The sequence below is a fragment of the Eurytemora carolleeae genome, unplaced genomic scaffold (genome assembly GCF_000591075.1).
Source record: "Eurytemora carolleeae unplaced genomic scaffold, Eaff_2.0 scaffold174, whole genome shotgun sequence".
NCBI lineage: Eukaryota > Metazoa > Arthropoda > Copepoda > Calanoida > Temoridae > Eurytemora > Eurytemora carolleeae.
Window position 1 is genome coordinate 270643 of NW_019396888.1, and position 23753 is coordinate 294395.

Sequence of the window (23753 nt, forward strand, 5' to 3'; positions counted from 1 at the left end):
GGCGGTAGTTCAAACCGGTATTCACCTTCATATTCTTTTTACATTTTATATGCTTCGCAAGGGACCTATGTTACATGTAAAGAGGGGGTAGGAACTTCTATTTACTATTAATAAAGGTACAATTAAGATATATTTTATACAGATCCGGGGGGAGCGGGGGGAAAGCGGGGGGGGGAGGTAGTTTTTGTTGTGATCATAAGAAAATTTTAAAATTCTTGGAGGGCTCAGCACCAGTTGGGGCCTGAAAACCCCATGGAAGCAACAAATTTTACTTATCCAGAGAGGGGGCTGGGCCCCCATGAGCCCCCACTGTGTACGCCTCTGATATAAATCCTATAATACCCTGTGATCATTTTTCCCAAGTTTCTTCTTTTTTTCTTTTCAATAATTTCTTGAATTTTAAATTTTGTTTTCTTTTGTCTTTTCTTCTGCATTGTCTATAACAATATAGACTGCAAATGAAAAGGTAAAATTGATAAGAGATATCACTGGCACTAATTCTGCTTGACCACGTAGCTAGCTTCTCTAGTTTTGGTTTTACGCACACAAGAATGAGAAGAGCTAATTTATTCGGTTAAATATAAAAAATGTAAAACATTTTTGTTTTTTGTTCACAAAATATTCCGATCTGACGTGAAATTTACTATAGTTTGGCGTGAAACCTCTTACATTTCATTGTGTTTGCCTTGAACTGAACAATATTTTGTAGAACATGAAAACATGATTATAATTCACAAAATATAAAATATAGTATTCAATTATATGATATTTTCAAAAAGTCAATGACCCGTGACTAACAGTGCCAGAAAAAAATGGATTGCGTTTTTTTAAACAAGAATATAAAAAGTTAAATTTCGATTTGTTTATGTTTAAGATGAGGAGATTCACAAATAATTAACTAAGTAAGACAAAAAAAATATTTTAAGAAAGTTTAGTGGGAAAAAAACAAATAAGTATTTAAAACCCAAGATATAGCTGATTTGATTCTGAGCAGATATGCTTGAATCTAGAACGTAATATTGTGTGTACATGTTTTTAGTTATATATCTCTAGTTAATCACAAGGTGTACTGGGCAGTAAACATATGTAGATATAATGTTTACTCACTTAGGATATTTTCTTACAAGAAGAGATACAGAATAAAAATCCAGGTAATTTTTCCTAAATTGCTCATATTTACATTAAAAAAAATTGTTTAAATATAATAGATAAATCGTATTTTTTCCACTCTAACTTTGAACTTTTTTAAAGCTTGCCAAAGCAATAAGCATGTGACTATACTGACTGTATACGGAATTCTCAGCCTCGTTTTTCTGTGTTTGTGACGTCACAGCCGTCGTGTCGGTCAGAGTATAGAGGGGCGGGGCAGCACGAGATACTGGGTGAACTCGTGATTTCACGGATTTACTCATCGCTTCGTACTTTCATTTCTTCAGTTTTTAATGTATAACTCTTCTTATAATTGTCTTATTATTTTTAAAAGTGCATTTTATGATTCCTGAGTATATCATGAACCTGGGCCCAGGTTCATGATGGGTTTAGCTATAATCAGACAGAAGATAGGGGGAAATTAAGAAGGTATAAAGAACATTCAAGTTAACTTATAAGATGGATACAAGAAACAGGAGACAAGTAAACTATCAGATACTGGAATCAAGATACAGATACAGGATACAAGATACAGGATACAGAATACAAGATACAGGATACAGGATACAGGATACAGGATACAGGATACAAGATACAGGATACAAGATACAGGATACAGGATACAAGATACAGGATACAAGATACAGGATACAAGATACAGGATACAAGATACAGGATACAAGATACAGGATACAAGATACAGGATACAGGATACAAGATACAGGATACAAGATACAGGATACAAGATACAGATACAGGATACAATTGATACAAGATACACGATACTTGACCCGATACAGGATACAAAATACTAAATAAGGACAAAGGATACAAAAAAGGGATACAGGAAACCTGGATATATACAAGATACAGGACTGATTGGGAATAAAAGATACAGGCCAGGGTACAAAATACAGGGTAAAGAGTATACAAGAATAATATTACAGAATGAAGGACGGATATGTATAATAGAACGGGTCCAGGTTCAGGAATCCCGTGGTCTGTTTTGTCTCAGGGTTCCGGTTGGTTGTTAAGAACAATAAAACCACATGTGAGTAGAGAAGCTACAGAGATGCGTACAGTTAAAGATTTATAATAATTAGACATCATAAAAAAATCTAGCTCCCTGAGTTCTGCTTAGCAGGATAATATACACGCCTCATTTACGCTAAAGGTAACAATTCTTTTCATTTATATTGAAAATAGCTGAAGTACACGGCGTTGCCCGGTCGGGTTTTAAAAACAAAACAAAATATTATTTTCTTTATCCTATATAACCCCCGGGGTATCCGTAACCTATGGGTTCCAGCAAAAAAATCTGCCAATTTGCTTTAACCGTGTGGCCAGCTATAAACGAACAATTATATATATACCTTTTGGCCAGCTATATATATTTGTTTGTTGAGCTTTATTATATATAGTTAAAAATGTTGTGAAGACAAATGCATTTTTAAATTGAAAACACGAATTTCAACATACGCATAAAAAGTTACAAAATAAAGATGTATGTTGAGAGTTCTATATTTCAACGGGAAATTAAGATCATGTGATCCGGGAGTACAAATTTATTTTACCTGTTTCTATACATAATTGTACTAAGATAAGTAACATGTTTCTAAAAAGTGTTAAGGTAGATTTTATATGACTAATAGTGTTAAATATTTAAATATCATTAGTGATGTCAAAATATAAAATTGAGTTCAACGTTCTTTTAGTTGTTAACATATCAAGAAGATTTTTTTTTTTAAAAAAAACATAACTGTTTTTTTGGTGATTTTGTTCCCCGTGAAATATTTGATTAGATATTCTAATTTAGGTAGACTAAATTTAACAAATTTAAGTTTAAACCGTCAGGTCGCAAAGATATAGGGAATAGAAAATTTGAATTTGTGGCAAGAACTTCGTTCCTTTCCTTAATTTTTATATTCATGCACAAAAGATTCAATAATTTATAGAATTTATTTCAACAAATATATGAAATTACTGATCAATATGAACTAGGTTAGTAAACCAGTCTACCGCCGATTCATCCACATAATCTAGCATCGACTTCGGCATCCGGGGTTTCGTTGGTTCTTCTGAAAAAAAGATGATTTATTTTTTGTTTGGATGACACAACGTTTTCTTCCTGACAACATCATTAAACGTAAAAGAGGGGGCCGGGGGGGGGGGAATATATTTATTGAACCATGTAAATATAACACTAGAGGGAAACTGAATCACCAATTTAATCATCGATTTATTTTTTGTATTGATGCTTGTATGATTTAAATGAGATTATAATACTAGGATTCATCAATTTAAAGTTAATTTAGATCAATTTACGATTTTTTGTAAAATGGATTGAGTTTTTGCCAAAAATTATGATTTTCGTATATCTATATTTCTGCAACCTGATGTTAGTTCAATTAGTTTAAGTTTGAAATATCAAAGGATTATAACTTGAGATGAGGTTGCAAAGATAAAGAGATTAGAAAATTTGAGCTTGTGGCAAACACTTCTCCATAAAACAATTAGATTTATTAACATGTACTGAAATGTACTTAAATGTACTTAACTGTACTTAACTGTACTTAACTGTACTTAACTGTACTTAAATGTACTTAAATGTACTTTAACTATAATCAAAGACACTTAAATTTAAAGACGACATTATGTATGTTTTTACAATTTATATTTAAGAATTTAAAAAAAAAGGATGTATATTGTGTAACTATAACAATTAACAAAAGTATTATAACTTCTGTAAAATTTAATCAATGCTAATTAAAAAATTAGACGTAAAGACGGGAATATATATATATATATATAAAGAAATATAAGAAAAGAAGTATTCAACACATGATATAAATATATATATATATAGTTGATGTTGCCAAAATACTTGTGAATATAAAGATAAAGACTAAATGCTTGGTTTGCAGCTGATATGCTTGACAGGGTTCATCATTCAGTTCTAGAACATACCCGGAGAAAAACTTAGATACCGACGTTGGGGGGGGGGGAGGGGGGTATATTCTGGTATTGAGGGGACTGGTAAAAGATGGAGGGGAGGTAATATAAGATGAAGGGACAGGTATTATTATAATGAGAATATATTTAAATACAATACTGCATCTTTTCATTAACAAAATTTGGTTTAATTTGATAAATTTTATAGATAATTAATAAAGTCATAAATCAACTCAAATAATAATTATTCCTAATCAAATTGATAAATTTAAAATAATTACTTGGTTTTGGTTCTTCCTCGCAACTGCATTTAGCTGGAGGATCCTCGCATTTATCAAAGATGAGTTGACCCGTAGTTCCTCGCTGACCTGGCCTGTTAAACATTTTTCATCAGTCTTGTTTTGTGATTTTTAATCTTATCTAATACTTGAATTGATTTTAGGTTTAAAGGTACTGTAGGACCCCACATTTACAGAGTGGTATTACCCTTTAAAAACCTTTGTCTGATCAAGGATAAAGAAGATATCCTTGCTGCAAATTCAGAAAAAAAAATTCTACCTGCGAATTCAGGGAGGCCTCTAATCCTGAACCTGAACCTTAATCCCATCTTCTTAATTCAAAAGTTTCTAACCTTGCATCCCCGTCAGTAGATGTGAGAGTGTTGAGAACTGCTTTGCATTTTCTCCATCTAAAATATTCTCTTTAGTCTCTATTTGTTTTTAAAGTCACGTTCTTTATTTCATTTCTTACTTTCATAGATTTGGCTTTTGACAAATTATACTGATCAACGTTATCAGAATAACGTTCTTTATTTCATTTCTTACTTTCATAGATTTGGCTTTTGACAAATTATACTATCCATTGTCCAAATATTTCCTATTCCTTTCTAATAATTCTATAATTTCTGCCATCGCGTCAATCCTGCTCTTTTCAAAATAAACATAGAAACAAAAGTATTTTTCTAATTTCAAAAGAACATAAATAAATTTGGAAGTTGTGTATTTTATAAGTTAAAATCGGGACAAAATCATTTATAGTCGAAAAACCATCGAAATAAATTGAACTTGGAAGAACATAAAAGAAGTCGTTAAATATAAACAAATAAAATTATATAATTATTCGTATTAGCTGACAAACAGATTTCAATGGGTTTGACCTTATACAATTTAAAGGTTTAAGAAACTAAAACCACATTTTGGAATTCCTGAGATTAAAGATACGAAAGGAAAGATTTTACAATTTGATAGCATATATTAATTTAGTTGCATGATTGAAAAAAAGATTTTAAAAACATTTGCCAATTTCTTATAATGTTTAATGTTTTTTGGAACTCTTAGATAGATATATGAGCATCATTAGTTTTTCAGATATTCTAGGGTTTTTGTCTTTAATATGATTCTTGTTACATAACATAATCAAACAAACTTAAAGTTAGATTTTTACGAAACTTTTTGTAAAGCCCCGAAAAAAAAACACGAAAAAACTTTAAAGTTTAAAAACGAAAATCAATGAGACATTTTTTACTTTGGCGTTTTTCTGGCATTCTTTTTTATTCTGTTTCTAATTTTCTAGTCCTATTCTGTTTCTAATTTCCTAGTACTATTCTGTTTCTAATTTCCTAGTTCTATTCTGTTTCTAATTTCCTATTCCTATTCTGTTTCTAATTTCCAAGTCCAATTCTGTTTTTAATGTCCTAGTCCTATTGTTTCTAATTTCCTAGTCATATTCTGTTTTATAATTTCCTAGTCCTATTCTGTTTATAATTTCCTAGTCCTATTCTGTTTCTAATTTCCTTGTCTTATTCTGTTTCTAATTTCCTTGTCTTATTCTGTTTCTAATTTCCTAGTCCTATTCTGTTTCTAATTTCCTAGTCCTATTCTGTTTCTAATTTCCTAGTCCTATTCTGTTTCTAATTTCTTTGTCCTATTCTCTTTCTAATTTCCTAATCCTGTTTAGTCCTTGTTTTCGTCCTTCCCGTTTCTATATTTCCCTGAAGCATGTTAGACCACAGGTCCCTTGTTGTTGTCTTCTTCCAACACTCTGTGTAATCAGGACGGATAGAATCAGGATGCAGAGAAACTTCATCGTCAAACTCCTGTCAACGTTATCAGAATATATTCAAATCTGTTCAAGATCAACGGTATCAGACAAAATATATTCAAATCTGTTCAAGATCAGCGTTATCAGATATATTCAAATCTGTTTAAGATCCTCACAATTTGACGTTGATATTGTATTGATAAGCTTTCTGTCGGTGCTTTATTCTAAGGAGATTATTTCCACCACGTTGACCACTATATGCTTTTCATCATAATAACTCTTCTCGTAAATAGATTTTTAGTAAATATAATGTCGTCTTTGAATTTTCATATTCTTGAATCCCCCAGGATATAAAATAATTTATTTTTGAATGCGGACATATTGCAATTTACAAGCCTGGTCTTGCATTTATGGTGTTCAAATAAAAATTAAGAAAAAAATACTTAAAATCGATTTTTTATTTCTATTTACGCGGCATTATTTCGGGAATTTAATATTTTCATGAACATATCTACATAAAGCATCGAAAATAATGTTTCCCTCATCCCAATAATTCCTATATGTGGTCTGCCTGTTATGTGCAAAAGATATTAAAGGGGCTGTAAGGGAAAAATGACAGGGGGTATAGGGTGAAAGCTTATCACTATTGCGACCCATGAAAGTTATATCTGATGTTCCTGTCTCGAGAAATTGATATAAAACTGTGTCAAAGGAAATAAGTCTTTGAAACAAACTCAAATTGTCTAATTCCTATATATTTTAAACCTGATGGATTAAATCTTAGATATTTCAAACTCAGATTATTTGAACTAACGGAATTCATAGTTTGAAATCTCTAAGCTCTGCGACATGGTATTACAAAAATATAGGGGTTGGAAAATCTGAGTTTGAGGCAAAGACTCAGTTCCTTTATACGAAAATTCATATATATACAATTTTGGTTAGAAATAGTATGTTTAAACAGATCATATTCAGCAAATACGCAACCAATCTGAAATCAAAGATATCCCAGAGAAACCTTATTGTAACTTAGGTTTTTCCCAGTTATTATTTTACAGCTTTTATTTTTATTTTTAATAGATATAATTAATAATATTATTTATAAGTCCGTATTACGTCACCAGAACTCCCACCAATGGTAGTGCAGTATAGTGGTCTCTGTCTGTAACACATGACCAGTATACTCCACTCACATTGGTGGGAGTTCTTGTGACGTAATACAGGCTTATAAATGATATTACCAATTATATCTATTAAGAATAATTTTCATGTTTATTGGGACACCCTTAATATTATTTTCTCATGGTAAAAATAGGTAATTACTAAACCACTAATAAAACCAATAATTGCTTGCAAGGACGATTGATTTTTTAAGATGGGTTCTTTGTATTTGAATAATAGTAAGAATTTTTGTTAATCTGCAAAATAAATTTTTTAAACAAAATTGGTTTTGTATCATATAAATTAGGACAATAACTCCAATAATATACTAATAAATTAGGACAATAACTCCAATAATATACTAATAAATTAAGACAATAACTCCAATAATATACTAATAAATTAGGACAATAACTCCCATAATATACTAATATATTAGGAAATATACACCAATGAATCTATTCAAACCTTTTATAAGAATGACGATTCTTTAAAGTCTGAATATACAAAAAATATAAAAGCTAAACTACCTAATATTACGTCCATCGTCCAATCTATAATTTTTTTTTTTAATTTTTCGTGTTTTTTTAATATTGTTTTGTTTGTCTTCATTTGATAAAAAAGTAAAAAACACAGAGACAGAGAGTTTATTTGAGGTTTCATGGGGGGGGGGGGGGATATTAATAGTTACTGGACCAGGATGCTAAAATCTAAAAGTAAAAAGCTGTCTTCTCCAGATATGATTAAAATTCATAAAACCATGAAATCTGGCAAAATGTCTGATTGGCAGGTTGGAGAGTATAATTATATATATATATATATAATTTATTATTTTATATATATATATCGGATTTATAGTTTAGAAGTGATACAAACATACCGGATTCATCCTACAAACAAAAAGGAAAAAAGTCTAATTTTCCACTCCCTATCAAGGGCGTATACAGTAATAAATCTAGGGGTGGCAAACATTTCCCCCCCCCTAAGAGCTTGGGGGGGGGGGCAAAATTTGAATCGTAAATTCAAAACATTTGGCTTCTTGAATACTTTCAAGGTATACAAACACTATACAGTCCAATTACCATGACAAGGACTACTTTATCTCTTCATCAAACAAAACTAACAGAAAAAACCATCAAATTACTGTTTTTAATACTCTTCACTCTTCAGTTTCAGATTTGAAAAGTGTAATAGCTCTGAGTTCTAGGTAACGGCACTGCTCCCTTGCCCCCCCCCCCTATATACGCCCTTGCTCCCTACATCTTCGAAACCGGTGATCTTTGCGACCTTTTTTGAGTAGAGCTTTGATGTTTCAAACTATAAATTCTGCTGGATGAAATAGTCCAAGTTTTCATATAAAAAAGCTTTTGAAGAATCATGGATTCGAAAATTAGATTAATAAGTTCTTTAAAAATCTTTTCATTGAAATCTACGAGGCGATTTATTATCCGCCCCACTGTTATTGTTGATTACAAGAACATTGACAAGTAAGCCCTTCCATGCTTACACTAACCCTTTTTGATTATTCTATAAAGATTTTCCAAAGCGGATAAACTATAATTAGAAACAAACTAAGTCAAACTAAAAAAGCTATATAGTGAGTGAAAAGGTTGTAACTTGCATAGTATCCTTTTGCAAAAAAATAATGTTATATATAAAATAGGAGAACAATTGTTTCGGAGCTAATTTTAAATTCTAAAAAGAAAGTTTCTTTTTAAAAACAAGAGACAAGAAAAAATTAAATTTTTTTTTAAAAGAACTGACATCCTTGGACTTTAATTGAAGTATAAACATTCTAGAATTTCTCTAAAATGGTTTTCCATATTTTGTAAACTCCATACCTTTCTTAACTTTCATTGAACAGAGGTTAGAACTTTTGTTTAAAGGATCTAGATATTCAATGCGAGCACTTTTAAAATTTAGGATAAATGCTTGATCCCTTCATTTATTATAAGCCCTACAGGGTATGACCACCACGGGGATACCGATGAGGAATTATTAGTCCCGAGATTAGCATCACAAAAGTTTTAACTTTAGAGTAGAGATTTTTATTCCTGAATCTTGTTTTTCGCTCTTGAATAAAAAAGTCGTCTTTTACAAATCAGCCACTAAACAATTGTCTGTTCGATTCGAATTGATTAAAATCGCAAATATAGAAAAATTATTTTTTACCGAAAAAAAATGGAATTTTTACATTTGTTGGAAAGTGAAAATACTGGTTGAAAAAGATAGTATTTTGAAACAAATCTTACAAAATAATTATTACGGTTTATAAAGGGCCATTTCCATATTGGCAAAATGACAATGCTAGTAATGTTAAGAAAAGATAAGATATGTTTAATAGTTTGAATGATTAAACTTGGCGGAGGACAACACCAGTAATTTTCTGAACCGAAAACAATTAATTCTTAGCCTCAAAGGTATTTTTATGGATGTATCAATGTTTCCAATTAGATACTACAAATGCAACCTAAATGTTAAAAATATGTTTTTTCAGAATCCTCCCCCCCGTCTTTTTTTTGTTTGTTGATTTTTTGAAATGTTTTCAATCTCATGTGAAGCAAGTACTAATGAGGCAATTTTTAGCCGGTAAAATTTTCTTTTTTCCTAAATACATTATAGTTCAACGATGTTTAAGGAATTCTTAGAATTAAAAAAAAATATGTGCTATTAAAAAAATCATGATAACATTCCTAATGCTGGGTGTTCCTATGCTCACTGCTTACCAAAAACTGACGGTTTAGCGTCGCAATGCTGCGTCACAGCACTGTGACGCTTACGCATCCCACGGTAATGGTATGATGACCACGACGGTATAAGGATGCGTAGCGTATATATCTCAATTAAAGATACTAAATCATTGATAAGTTCAAGTGCATACTGGATAGATAAATACATATCAGCGAAACACCAAGATATCAAACCTTTAACAATCCGTTATTAATTAATTGCGAGTAATCAGTAATATCAACTACTGTTATTTTAATTTTGATTGACATTTATGAATAAAAGGTTAATAATTATTAATTTGGATTAGCATCTATCTATAATGTGCATGGATGCGTATGGATAAGGTGTATGGATAAGTATGGATTATGCGTATGAATGAGTATGGATAATGTGTAAGGATGATTATGGATAAGGTGTATGAATGAGTATGGATAAAGTGAATGAATAAGTATGGATAAGGTGATCATGAATAAGTATCGATAAGGTTTATGAATGAGTATGGATAAGGTGTTTAGATGAGTATGGATTATGCGTATGGATGAGTATGGATAATGTGTATGAATGATTATGGATTAGGTGTTGAATGAGTATAGATAAGGTGAATGAATAAGTATGGATAAGGTGATCATGAATGAGTATCGTTAAGGTGTATAAATGAGTATGGATAAGGTGTTTAGATGAGTATGGATAATGCGTATGAATGAGTATGGATAAAGTGTATGAATGAGTATGGAAAAGGTGTATGAATGAGTATGGATAATGTGAATGAATGAGTATGGATAAGGTTAATGAATTAGTATGGATAAAGTGTATGAATGTATCATTTACTCTCAGACAAATTAGAATCAATGGAAATTTAAACCCCCGAGGGATTTAATGATAAACCCGGGGGCGTAGCCAAAGGGTATAATGAGTATGGATAAGGTCTCTAAACGAGTATTGGATAAAGAGTGTAAATGAGTATGGGTAAAGTGTGTGAATGAGTATGGATTATGTGAATGATTAAGTATGCATGGATGGATAAGGTGTATGGATAAGAACATAAAAGAATTATCTCTAAATGTATAATGGTGCAGACTGTATATTGCAGGTGCAAGAAAAACATATTTCAGATTTATTATAATTACTTAATATAACTTTATACCGTGAGAATATAAACTGTTATGGTCTATTTTATCTATCTATCTTTAACTATCAAAACTAATTTATCTATCTATCTAGCTAAATGAATTTGTTCACATACTTATCTATCTATCTCTATTTTTGCAACAATTTATCAATAAATACTCTTCAGCAAGAAAAGGCCCCGTTATCATTTAAACAATTGTTAATAATCATATATTACCTAGATGTCATTATTATTATTAAAATTAGAAAATATTCGGCAACAAAAAATCAAAAAATGGTCAAAATTTACACTTTATGTGATAGGTTGTGTTAGTATCAATAGTTGTAAGTATCCTGTTTTATGTGTTATGAAGGTGAGAGGTTGGGTTGGTATCAATAGTTCCAAGTATCCTGTGTTATGTGTTATGAAGGTGAGAGGTTGGGTTAGTATCAATAGCTCCAAGTATCCTGTGTTATGTGTTATGAAGGTGAGAGGTTGGGTTGGTATCAATAGTTCCAAGTATCCTGTGTTATGTGTTATGAAGGTAAGAGGTTGGGTGGTATCAATAGTTCCAAGTATCCTATGTTATGTGTTATGAAGGTGAGAGGTTGGGTGGTATCAATAGTTGTAAGTATCCTGTGTTATGTGTTATGAAGGTAAGAGGTTGGGTTGGTATCAATAGTTCCAAGTACCCTGTGTTATGTGTTATGAAGGTAAGAGGTTGGGATGTGTTATGAAGGTAAGAGGTTGGGTGGTATCAATAGTTGTAAGTATCCTGATTCCTGATAAACTCACCTTGCTCCAATATTCTTGCAAACGGAAAAACAAGTTCTCAGTTTGTTTTTAGAACTTCAGCTTGACAATACTAACAATATTTCTTCTTAAACATCATGGACGTAATTAAACCAACCAAGGAGAAGAAAAAGAGAAAATCTGTAAAGAAGAAGAGCAAGGTAGAAGGGAAAAAGAAGGAAAATGAAAAGAAAAATGAAGGATTGGAGATACCAATTTTTTCCACTGCCCGAAGAGGATCGGAGAAAAGAGAATCAATCCATGAAGAACTTGGGTAGGTTTAAGACAGGAGTACAGTGGTAACCAGAAATCATGGACTTATTGTCGTCGTCTTTCTTTCTTTCAATTGTGGAATTTCACCAAGGATTTAAAATTTTAAATATTTGTAACTGATCATCAGGGCACATGTGTATTGTCTAAGGAAGAGTTTGTTGCAGATAACAAAATCTAAAGCTACAACTTTAGTTAAAAGTAAGAAAGAAAAGAACATTCATTTCCTTTTTTCTAATTGCCATTAAACTGCGTGCATAGATAAAGGGATTTAGAATTAAACTTTAGCAACATTTAAAAAATAGTTAATGGAGAACTAATATTTTTGTAAAAAAAGAGCTCGGATTTGGAACTACTGCAATTCCAATATAACTATTTATAATACTATTATTTTGGTTCGCAGTGTTTTAAGTTTTTTGGTCAGTAATTTTTCGAAAAGTCTAAAAACTTTACAGCATGTCGTGCCAAAATAATATTGTTATAAGTAATTTCATGAAACGTTTGTGTACTTCTCTTATTGCTATGCCTGTTTCTAGATAAAATAAGCTTTATAAGAAAGCAAAAATAAAAAATTAAGTGAATTTCAATTTTTTAACTTTATAGCACGATGATCACTTTAAAGCACGTTCATGATAAAATTTACCATGAAGTGAGTAAGAATTATAAAGCACACAATATTTTCAAACAATTTTTTAGTTTCTAGATCTTCTAAATCTATTTGAAAGATTTCTAGGATTAAAATAAGTGATTTAAATGTTATTTTAATTTTATTCAGAAAACTATGGAGTGACAATTCACGAGGAAATCCAGGAGGAGAGAGTGATTTGACGAGTGGCGAGGATAGTCGAAGAAGCAGCATCTTTGGAGGCAGCAGGAGAACCAGTTTAGGAAACAGAACTTTTCAGATATTTAGCGTAGTTTTTTAAAATCTAATTTTACGATTTATTTAAAGATGATAAGGGTGTTAAAAGGTTGGAATAAGATTAACATTATTGAAATCCATATTGTGCGGATTAACTATACTCCTCTTATTCATTATTTTATTGTTAATTTTAGGCATTAAGACATTTGTAAACCTTATTTTGATGTTCTTTTACTTAAATAAAATCTAATATTTAAAAATTGTAGATTACAAAAAATATCAATTTGCAGAAACTTTTTTTTACTCAAAAGGTCTTTATGTAACTCACCATTTCAATGTCATCACAAACCCAGTATTGGTGCATTTAAATTTTCAGATTATGGCTGTAACATTTATTTATTAATATAAATTGTAGATGATGGTTCTTTGTTATTATTATTATGCATTATGTACAAACCTGCAGTTTTAAAAAATTCGAATGTATAAATATTTATTTCCTGCGAGACTGTGATTTCTATAGAGTAAATAGTAATATTTCTTTAATTCTTGCAGACAAAGTTAGAAATAATTACAAGCGTTCCTGTTGATAAATAAGGACAACTTGACAAGCGTTCCTGTTGATAAATAAGGACAACTTGACAAGCGTTCCTGTTGATAAATAATAACAACTTGACAAGCTTTCCTGTTAATAAATAAGGACAACTTGACAAACGTTCCTGTTGATAAATAAGGACAACTTGACAAGCGTTCTTGTTGATGAATAAGGACAACGTGACAAGCGTTCCTGTTGATAAATAAGGACAACTTGACAAGAGTTCCTGTTGATAGATAAGGACACCTTTACAAGCGATCCTGTTGATTAATAAGGACAAATTAACAAGTGTTGATAAATAAGGACAAATTGAAAAGTCTGTCATCCTTGATCAATTATTAGTTTGAAGGGTACACCACTCGTACAAATAATTGGTCACTTGAAATTACACCTAGAGTCCCTTTAATGCATTACCTGCCTTGAACTAATTTTTTGCCAGGAATCTCACTTATTTTTTGCTTGTTTGAGTTTTAAATTCAGGTCTTTAAACCCAAATGTATTAATAAATGATAAGAATTTCATGTTTTAAACCAAAAACAATATTTAACAATGGAACAAATGAGAAACAATTCATCCCAGTAATCATGAAAAAGAACTGAGTGTTTGTCACCAAACCAAATTGTCTAATTCCAATATCTTAGCAAACCAATATCGTAGACATTTGATATTTCAAACTATAAATTCTGTTAGATCAAATAGTTAAAGTTAAAAAAAATCAGAGGTTTACAACTTCAGGTTCCAACGAAATAGTGAATAACAAATTTAAGTTTGTGGCAAAAATTCAGTTCCTTTAAGTAAAAGAATTATTTTTCTCAAAAGTTGTTTTGTTCTGTGTTACCCAGCTCAAAATGTGTTCCGACGCGGGAGTTTGATGTCAGATATTGAGGACAATGAGAAACGTTTAAAACTTGAGAAAACAATCAGCCTACTTCAACAACGCAGGCAAAAATAGTAATTTATAATTCACCCCCACCCCATCTCTCCCCCCCCCACGTCCACTCTTTCTATAAGAAATATATAAAGCATAATCTTAAAAGTAAAATAGAATTTTTTGAAAAATTATTAAAAAACATCAAAAAATATAAACTTACACTCATCCCCTCTTTAAACATTTTAACCTTCAAATTCATAGACTAGCTCAAAAACATGTTTGAAATCAAAATAGTTCGGGATAATTTTATCCTAAACGTTTAACTTTGTTTCAGGCTCCCCCGCAAAAAGAAAAAACATTGAAAAAATTTCAGAGCAAAAAATCATTCAGGCCTAAATATAAATATTTGTTTTCCCAGGCCCAGCGCAGCTCCAAAATATTTCTGGGATGAGGTAACAAAAGAAAGATCGGATGAAAATCAGCCTTCAAGGTAAAATACATTCAAAAATACTAAACATGAAAATATCTTCAATAATCGTCAATAAATGTTAAAAAAACAGTTATTTTTTAAATCAGAGAAAATGCGCGAGGGAGGTTGATTATGGAAAAAAATTTCAATAAAAAAATTACAATCTTAAGTATTAAGTTTCTTAACAATATTTTTATAATTTATTTTTTTACAATTTTTGTAAAATAAAATGGTACGGGGCATAGTTAATAATTTCAAATGATCATATTTTTTTCCTTTCTCCATCTGCGCGTCCGCAGTTTCTATTTTTCATGCCCGTCCATTTATGGCGCTACTTTTGAAAGCATGTTTATAAGTCGCTGTCTTTGCGCCATTATAGGATCACCCTGTTCATTGTACAGATGTACCCCTCTCCGTTTGTTTTTCATTTGCTTAATTGTAATTGCAGCCTCAGCACTGAACATGTTGTCTAATTTTCTAATCCCTTTATCTTTGCAACCCAATCTCATAGACTTAGATATTTCTATGAATTCTGTCAGATCAAATAGTTTAAATTATGAAATAATTAAGGTCTACGGACACGGCATTGGATTGCAAAGATATAGGGATTAGAAAATTTGATTTTTATGATAAAAACTCAAATTCTTTAATCATTGAGTCTTTCCCACAAACTCAAAATTTCTAATCCCTTTAACTTTGCAACCTTATGATGTTTACCTTTGAAAATTCAAAATTTGGATTATTTGACCCAACATAATTCATAGCTTGAAATAGATAAGGTCTACGACATTGGGTTGCAAAGATAAAGAGATTAGAAAATCAGAGTTTTTGGCAAAGACTTAGTTCCTTTGAATTAATTAAATAACATGAGAAATGTTTAAATATTCAATTTGTCTGTCAATTTTGTAGATACAAAGAAAGTAAGCCAAATTTTTAAAAGTCCAGAAGATAAGTTGTTTGTCATACATCAACAATCTAAAATCAAAAACGATTTTCAAATCGTCCAAATTCCTATATTTATTGGGACAAGAAAGTGTGCTGCACTGAATATGTAAATAGATATATGGGGGCTCTCCTGGTATATCTACCTTGATCAGACTGAGTTTGAATTCCTGATCCAATAAAGGAATTGATTCTTCTTTGCCTCAAATCCAAATTTTCTAATCCCTATATCTTTGAAACCTGATATTGGAAACCTTGGATATTTCAAACGTATACTATTTGATCTAACAGATTTCATAGTTTAAAAAGATATAGGATATATAAAAACAGAGTTTGTGGGAAAGACTCAATTCTTTAAAGTATTCTTCACTTGTTAAAAACAAAGTTTAGAGCGTTCTTATTGTTTATTTCTTGGTTAGGTCAATAGTTGGAATGTTGTTCAATGTTTAGACCTCCAAGAAGAACCACTGAGACTGGAATGAGCAAGGAGCATGCTATGACTGTTCTAGGATTAGGAAGAAGAAAGGGTTCAAAGACACCACGAAAACTTGAGGAATATACAGAAGAAGATCTCCTAGAAGCATTTAGAGCTGAGAGCAGTAGTCTAGGTAATAATAGGTATACAGGGAACAGTAGTCTAGGATAATAGGTATTCAGAGAACAGTAGTCTAGGTAATAATAATAGATAAACAGGAACAGTAGTCTAGGCAATAATAGATATACAGAGAACAGTAGTCTAGGTAATAATAGGTATACAGGGAACAGTAGTCTAGGTAATAATAGGTATTCAGAGAACAGTAGTCTAGGTAATAATAATAGATAAACAGAGAAAAGTAGTCTAGGTAATAATAGGTATACAGGGAAAAATAGTCTAGGTAATAATAGGTATACAGGAACAGTAGTCTAGGTAATAATAGGTATACAGGGAACAGTAGTCTAGGTAATAATAGGTATTCAGAGAATAGTAGTCTAGGTAATAATAGATATACAGAGAACAGTAGTCTAGGTAATAATATGTATAAAGGGAACAGTAGTCTAGGTAATAATAGATATACAGAGAACAGTAGTCTAGGTAATAATAGGTATAAAGGGAACAGTAGTCTAGGTAATAATAGATATACAGAGAACAGTAGTCTAGGTAATAATATGTATAAAGGGAACAGTAGTCTAGTAATTACAGGGAAAAGTAGTATTAGCGTAGAATGGTATTACGAGGGGGAACATTATAGATTATTATTTAATGAAATTAATTAAAAAATAGATTAATTTCAAAAAAGAATTCAAAGATTCTTGGAAAAATGTACGAAAAAGTTTAAAATTTAATCAAATAAGTAAACAATCCCTTAGTTTCTCGATCAGAAACAATTGGAAAATCATAGAAGAAGGATATCTATTAAATTTTAGAAAACTGTCTTGAATAAGGCTTGTTTATTTTTTCATTTTTCAATTCAATTCTGGTGAATAACAGCTGGTTTTGAGAATTCAACCTTGCTTTTCACAGGGAATCATTTTTCCACAGGGTGTAAACATAAAATTTTAATACAATTACAAGTTTAAAACCATACTCCCGGACATTTTTTACGTTTCTGTGCGATAAATTTCATTTATTCAAAATTCTTGTTGAACTGTGATTAAACTGCTCTGTTTCCTGTAATATCAGAATCTAAATCATTATTGGAGATGGAATTGCAACTTCTGTCAATAACAACTTGTTCCAGGCAGCCTTTCGACAATCCTAGGATTAACAAGTACAAACTAAGAGACAGTTAAGATATTTCAAAATAGAATTTACAAATTAAGAAAAAAGAGGTTTACAAGGTTTAAGGATGATGGTAAACACTTCATATCTTTGTTATTCAGAGCTCTGAACTTCTCGAATTTTTCTTAAAGGAACTCTCCATTTAAAGGGAGAAATCCCCGATTGACAACTGTACCTAAAACTGGTCATCATTGTCAATATCTCATAAATCCTGCGTAAAAAGCCGAAAAATTTGAGTGTACGCTAGTGAACTGTGTTTACTTAACACAAATGACGTCACATTTATTCCCTGAAAGTCTAGAATATTCTATGTACAAAGTCTAGAATATTCTATGTACAACGCGCTTTTCAAAAATTTGAATGTGAATGATATATTCTACCACTTTTGGAAAGTAAATATTAATATTCCCAAAATAAAAAACAACGAAGTTGCCATCCGTTTTGCCTGGTATAATCTGTGTGTGTACAGCTTGCTCTAGCTGGTTAGATGTTCGGCCCGGTTCTTAAAATGAACCGGACTTAACATTGTACAGTGTTCATTAATTACAAACGTTTCAGTAGATAATCAAGGAAAATACCGGCAATATATTTCATAACGTTCTATGCTCATATATAAAATATATATTATGAATATATAACAGTTTTCCAAAGCTGACCTAACGGTTGGACCGAATTGGTTGACATTTTTTTTAGGGAACCATGCATGGGTTTCCCTGGGGTGGCAGGAGACTTTTTAAAAGTGTTTTTACGACCTGGGCAACACCGGGTACTCCAGCTAGTAAAAAAAAGAAGGCATTTCTAATTTGAAAAAGAACACAGACGACAACCATTGCTTCGCTGTATTAAAATAAAAGAGAATACTGTAAATATCTGTAGAAAAGGAGAACCCTGAATGTACAGAGATTACTTGCGGAAAGTGTTTAATAATAATAATACTATTTACAGGATGGATAATGGACAATTTAACGATAGAACTTAACGATAGAAAATTATAGATAGTTCGATAGATAGATTGATTAATTAAATTGATTGGTTTCAGAGAGCGGAGTAAAGAATTCCAGGTCTGTAACCCAGCAGGATATGCACGAGGCCTACCAGTGCCTTCTCAAGGTTATCAGAGCCAAGAATAGGTTCAAGATGAAGGCCTTGGAGAAGCTGAGAAACCGATCTCACTTGGCGGAGGAGGATTCGGAGCAGAAAACGGACCAGATTGAAAACAAGGATGAGGAGGGGGAGCAAGAAAAAAAATGCGACTGAAAGAAATTTTGTATTTTTTATCCTTAATGTCTTGGGTTCACAGTGAAAACAAGAAAAACCGATTATGCTGTAACACTTAAATATTTCATCACCTTATTCCACAGTTTTCTGGTTCTCACTTTGCAAGGCCACTTCACTTAATTTATGTACGAAGAAAAGTGGTATTGAAAGCACTATTTAAAGGAGTCTGAGTCAAATATTTTATTAGAATCTTCAAAGTTCTATTGTATTCGTCCTCGAAAGTTATAATGTTACATTTGTACTTTTAGAAAGTTAATCTTGCTTTTAGATGAGAAAACTAGTTTTAAAGGATTCTGACACAAGATAAAAATACAAGGTTTACGTGGTTCAGAACGAGATTTAAGACTTTTCAAATATATATTGTATACATTGTATCACAAATTAGTATTTTTTTTAAATAACTATTTGTTTTCCAATATTAAACGATAATTTTTTTAATTTCTTAATTCTTTATGAAAAACTTACAGAGCATATTGTTCTACGAGTCCCATATCCAGAAAAGGAATTCAGTCTCCACCAAAAACTCAAATTTTCTAATCTCTAGAATATGCAACCTAGTGACGTGTAAATCTTTGATATTTCAAACTTAGATTATAAAATCAAACACAATAATAAAAGGTCTCTGACATTGGGTTGATACAGATATAGGGATTAGAAAAGTAAAGTTTGTGAAAGACTGAATTCCTTTCTTTTTTGTTTGGTTTATTTCTTTTTAAAGGGAGTGACCGGCTATGTAAGGTAGTTAAACTGAGTATGCAGTGTTGTGGAAAACTTCTTTCGGTTTCATTTGAGACATATTAAACTTTTTAAAGATCTGTAAATCCTGAGTTTGAGCGCAAATTCGACGTTCAAAACTCCTACTTTGGGGGTGGAAACGTTTTCAGAATTAGTTTTTTTTTAATTAATAAATAACGACAACGAAAAATAAAGTAACAATAATACAGCAATCTAATTAGATAGTTAGGAACAGATTTCTCAAAAGAAATTTGTCAATAAATCAATGCTAAAATCAATTATTTCGTTTTCATTATTATATTGAATTTCTAATTTTCTTCGAATTTATTCGCAGATTTCTTCAAATTCTTCAAATGTCGTCTTTTCAATAATAGATCTAGAAAATCTGCGAACACCTTTGTGAATAATGAGAAACCAAAATAATGAGATAATAGAAACTAATAATTGAACAAGATTACTTATTTTCGATGATAAGATTAATTTTTATTTTCTCAACATGTTCCTATACATGACGTCTGTAGTTTATTGTAGAACTTTTTTACATTTTATGTCGTCGTTATCTGATAATTTAAAAAAAAAACTAATTCTGAAAACGTATCCACCCCCAAAGTAGGAGTTTTGAGCGTCGAATTTGGGCTTAAACTCAGGATTTACAGATCTTTAAAAAGTTTAATATGTCTCAAATGAATCCGAAAGAACCTTTCCACAACACTGCTTACTCAGTTCAACAACCTTACATAGCCGGTCACTCCCTTTAAAAAATAGACCTAAACAATGTTTCTTACTAAAAGAAGGAGCTAAAACGACATTCCTTCCGCTGTTTGTTAGTCATAACTTCAGTATAAGCTTAAGAAACAAATCCTACAAATTCAGTCAAGAATGTCGTCTTATTTCAAGATTTATTTCGTGCTTTGATTAATGAAAACAGTTAATGTCGTCTTATTTCAAGATTTATTTCGTGCTTTGATTAATGAAAACAGCTAATGTCGTCTTATTTCAAGATTTATTTCGTGCTTTGATTAATGAAAATAGCTAATGTCGTCTTATTTCAAGATTTATTTCGTGCTTTGATTAATGAAAACAGTTCTACCAAAGTTACCCACAAAGGATGAAACTTTACAGACAACTGTACGAAATTTATTCAGCCTTAAATCTTTAAACTTCTCCGTAAACCCTGCAGCTGCACACATGTTTCCATCTTTTCCAGATTATCTAGTACACCCTTTAAAGCTTGACTATGTAGCATATTCAGAATAAACGTCAAATCGTCATATTTAAATTGTTTCCAGTCGTCTATATCGTCTTTAAGGATAACACTGTACGCTTTAAACTGTACTATACAGTGTATGCATGATATGAATGTTTTATGTTTGCAAAATATTCATTTATAAAAATATACAATATACACAATAACATTATCAGAAAGTGAAGAATACGACATTTGATGAATTCTTTCGATGTATTCGTTATTAAGGGTTTCACTGTACTTTACATATTAAAAAGAAGCTGTTAATTGACAACTTCTCTTTGTTTACATGTTTATGTGTCTCTGCTTTTGAAAGATTGGTAGAAATCAAAATTGAAATAGAAATTCGTTTTCCTCGTATTGATATACAGGGTTACCCACAAAAAAATGAGACTGTAAAGACGACCCGAAACTCTCGAAATTTGACAAAGAAACAAAAAAGATCACAGTTGCAGGGAATCGTGAATATAAGGAAACAGACAGTATAAATTTTGTACAATCGTCTCTGAAGTCCCATCCTTTGTGGGTAACCCTGTATAAGACGACTAGAGTTTAGAGAGTATGCAGCCTTTCTCTAAATTAGAGTTTTCTGTTTGCAAAACTATCCAGTAGCAAAATGGAAGTAACATTCATTTAAAAAAAGAATAAATTCAAAACTCATTCGGCAATTTACCAATCAAAAAACATAGATCATTGTCCTGATAATCTTTTTATTTTCATGGGATTTTTCTAGATTTAAGCGTTTCTGAGTTCAGTGTTTCAAGTCGGATCATTTGGCATTGACAACCATCTTCATTTACTTTGACGATTTTTGTTCTAGTTTACATAGTGTATTGAAATGTAAAAAAAGCAAAAAAATTGTGAGTTTTAACATCTTTATAAAATTTTTACTAAAGAAAACTTTAGGTCTGGTGCATCATGGATTTGAGCATTTTATCAAAAAAGTGTCGATATATCATATTAAAGTAAAGAAATGGATTAAAGTCGGTAAATTATTCAAATTTTCTGATGTATATGACGACATTTATTTTAGTTATCATAGTTAAGAAACGTAAATATAGGGTTACCTCATATTTATGATTCCCAGCAATTTTAATACTTTATCCGAGTCGGAAGACTTAACCTTAGGATCGTCATATCTTTAATGTCGTCTGTACAGTCTTATCCTTCGTGGGTAACCCTGTATATATGTTAGAACCTATAAGAGAAAATAAAACATTCTTAAATTTTTTCTTGAGAGAATAAATATTTTGAACATTTAGTCTTATTAAATTAATACTGAACAATGATCACAATTAGATTTTATATAGTCTTCAATATCTTTTAATGCAAATAATGTTCGTGGATTTTGAACTGAAAATACGACTTTTTTGTAGACTAGAACTTTGAAGAAAAAATTATTCAATGGAAGACATTTTCTTCAAAGGAATTGAGTCTTTGTCACAAACTCTGATTTTCTAATTCTTATATCTTTGCAGTCCAATGTTGTAGACATTTGCCATTTCAAACTATGACTTCTGTAAGACCAAATAATATAAGTTTGAAATATCAAAGGTTTACGACATTGGGTTCAAAAGATATAGGGATTAGAAAAACCGAAGTTGTGGCAAGGACTCAATTACTTTAGACAAAAACAAGCTTGCAGATGCAGGAAATCGCAAACATAAGAAAACAGACAATGCAAGTTCCGTACAGTCGTCTCTGAAGTCTCATCCTTTGTGGGTAACCCTGTAACTATTTGTCTTGTATTTTGTAAAAATGAAAAGATAAATCATATTTGATATGATAATGATTTATATATATATATATAAAACTTCAAATCATGTTTTCAATACTTATTTTCTTATATTATTGATAGATTCAGAATCTAGTGAATGTGCCCCTGCCACACGATGTTAATCTTCGGTTTAAGGAAACCTGAGAAACCTTGTTGCTCCGTTCCTTGGTTTGAGGCAACCTTGCATTCAATATTGAACATATGTTAGGAATGTTAGCGGAGCAACCAGGAGTTAAAATATAAGGAGGAGAGAGGGGAGTTCGACCAACCTCTAACTGTAGGAGGAATCTAGAAATGTATTGGAACTACCAGGGGTTCAAATAAAAGAAGGAGGGGGGAGTTCAACCAACCGCTAACTAGGAGGAATCTAGAAATGTATTGGAACTACCAGGGGTTAAAATAAAAGAAGGAGGGGGGAGTTCAACCAACCGCTAACAAGGAGGAATCTAGGAATGTATTGGAACTACCAGGAGTTAAAATACAAGGAGGAGAGAGGGGATTCAACCAATCTCTAACTAGGAGGAATCTAGGAATGTAGCGGAGCTACCAGGAGTTAAAATACAAGGAGGAGAGGGGAGTTCAACCAATCTCTATCTGAAGGAAAAATCTAGAAATGTATTGGAGCTACCAGGAGTTAAAATACAAGGAGGAGGGGCTTAATCCCTGCTCTAATTTACTTGGAGGAATTTTTTAACTGAACATCACAAAGTCTATTTCATTTTAGCTTTGGGTTTAAAATGAGAAATGGCGAATGACATCAAGTGATTAGTGAATACAAATACTTTAATACAAATCATTGCTCACATCAAACTTTAATTTTAAATTCCTTTTATCTCTTCAGTCTGATGTTTCAGACCTATTTTTAAACTTCATAGCAAAGAAATAGAAAATAAAAGAAAAGTTTGAACAGTAAATTATCAATATGTATTATCTAAAATAGGAAACCAGAATAAGGTATAAAGAGGAATAACCAAGAAAGGAACAAGAGCTGACACGTTTAATAATTAAGTAATTTTTAAG

The 23753-nt window shown here is 31.3% G+C and overlaps 2 protein-coding genes across 3 annotated transcripts; one reads left to right on the forward strand and one right to left on the reverse strand.

Annotated features, from left to right (window-relative positions):
* Positions 1-3089: 3089 nt before the first annotated feature.
* On the reverse strand, positions 3090-10196 carry LOC111709806 (uncharacterized). Its single transcript, XM_023483718.1, has 5 exons — positions 9996-10196; positions 6092-6196; positions 4733-4789; positions 4383-4474; positions 3090-3227 (listed from the first exon to the last, which is right to left on the reverse strand). Exons 2-5 carry the CDS (start codon positions 6184-6186, stop codon positions 3130-3132), a joined length of 342 nt encoding a protein of 113 aa, XP_023339486.1. The 5' UTR covers positions 6187-6196; positions 9996-10196; the 3' UTR covers positions 3090-3129.
* Positions 10197-11478: 1282 nt separating this feature from the next.
* On the forward strand, positions 11479-19667 carry LOC111709805 (uncharacterized). Of its 2 annotated transcripts, XM_023483717.1 has the most exons (7): positions 11479-12206; positions 12978-13090; positions 14499-14598; positions 14946-15017; positions 16389-16546; positions 17599-17686; positions 18737-18926. In XM_023483717.1, the coding sequence occupies exons 1-7, from the start codon at positions 12031-12033 to the stop codon at positions 18825-18827; spliced, it is 798 nt and encodes a 265-aa protein (XP_023339485.1). In that variant the 5' UTR covers positions 11479-12030; the 3' UTR covers positions 18828-18926. The 2 variants fall into 2 exon arrangements, with proteins under 2 accessions (XP_023339485.1, XP_023339484.1); XM_023483716.1 differs by lacking the exon at positions 17599-17686 and having other exon boundaries at positions 18737-19667.
* The last annotated feature ends 4086 nt before the right edge of the window (positions 19668-23753 follow it).